Source organism: Formica exsecta, unplaced genomic scaffold (genome assembly GCF_003651465.1).
Source record: "Formica exsecta isolate Colony F162 unplaced genomic scaffold, ASM365146v1 scaffold353, whole genome shotgun sequence".
Classification (NCBI taxonomy): Eukaryota; Metazoa; Arthropoda; class Insecta; order Hymenoptera; family Formicidae; genus Formica; species Formica exsecta.
The window spans coordinates 318,208-319,485 of NW_021850780.1; the positions used below are offsets into that span (position 1 = coordinate 318,208).

The 1,278-nt window shown below is 34.8% G+C and overlaps 1 protein-coding gene across 1 annotated transcript in view; it reads right to left on the bottom strand.

Annotated features, from left to right (window-relative positions):
- LOC115238664 (nardilysin-like) overlaps positions 1-527 on the bottom strand; it is an 11,737-nt gene extending 11,210 nt beyond the window's left edge. Inside the window, exon 1 of the mRNA XM_029812674.1 lies at positions 198-527. Coding sequence (XP_029668534.1) covers positions 198-508 — 311 coding nt within the window. The 5' untranslated portion in view covers positions 509-527. The remainder of the gene's footprint in view (positions 1-197) is intronic.
- Positions 528-1,278: the final 751 nt, after the last annotated feature.

The window sequence follows — 1,278 nt, forward strand, 5'->3', positions numbered from 1 at the left end:
ATTCCTGCTAAGATGATACGTTATCAAGATAAAAAAAACTTACAAATCTTTCTGATAAAGGATATTTCTTTGGCGAAATTGTCGTTATGCTACAAAGCTAGACATAAACGTATCTTTTGCTCGAAGTTGTATTTATTATCAAACATAGAGGAAAAGAACTCAAAAAAAAAAGAATCTCAAACATCGTATCGTCCAACCTATATTCCTTTGGATCATTTTCCGACTTCGTGGGCGTGTCCAGGTATTCGACTTGACGACGCTTATCGTCGCTGGCTGTGATCTTCACCTCCGGCATTATGTCGGCGCGCAAAAAATAGGGATCGAGGTTAGGTGGACGTACGGAGTAGGATCTGATCGAGGAGTCCACGACAGAATCTCGACTTTCCTTCGACTTCCTCTCCAGCGGACTCTGCACGTGCTTCCTCAGCACTTTAGCTGACAGAAACACGTGTTTCCTCTCGTATCTGGCAACGATCCATCGTAGAAAGAGGGAGAATCCACGTGTCATACGAGACACATGAGCGATGTAGAAAGTGGACTATAGAAAAAATCCAAGAAGCATGAAAAATTTAAGGGCGTTTTCCATAACATTTAATTTAATAAATTAATTTAATTTAATAAATTTAATTTAATTTGAAGGGCACAGTGTAACACATAATGCCACATGATTGGCTATCAAATGAAGAAATTTAAAATTTTTTATTTGATAGCCAATCGTGTGCTGTTGTGTCTTACACTGTGTCATCTAATTTCGAGCCTCAAGCTTCAATTGGTCATAATTTTTTCGTCCTATTCCATATTTAGTTACATATAGAAATCAGTGTTACACTTCGAGACTGAGAATTTATTTTTCAGCGTTGGTGACACTGAAATCAGAGTTTCGCATTGTCTCCGCCCGGGGTCCCTAATATCAATTAATAAGAGTTTGTCCATCTCTATAACATTGAGATATATTGATCTATCTCATATTTAATTACATATAGAGATCAGTGGTCTCTTTCTCTCTCTCTCTTTTTCTTTTCTCTTCTCTCTCCTTTCTCCTGCCGATCCTTAAAACTTTAGCTTTATTCAAAGTAGAATAAATGTGAGTGAAGCGAAAACTTATGCAATCATTTGACAGAATCAATCTACGATATTTTGTAATTTTTAAAAGCCAAACACAAATTATATTAATGATAATAATAAAAATAAATATTTTCGAAAATTTAATTTTCCTAAACAACAAATATATAAAATTCTAGAATTTTTTGGAAGTATATATGAATCTTGAAATTTTCA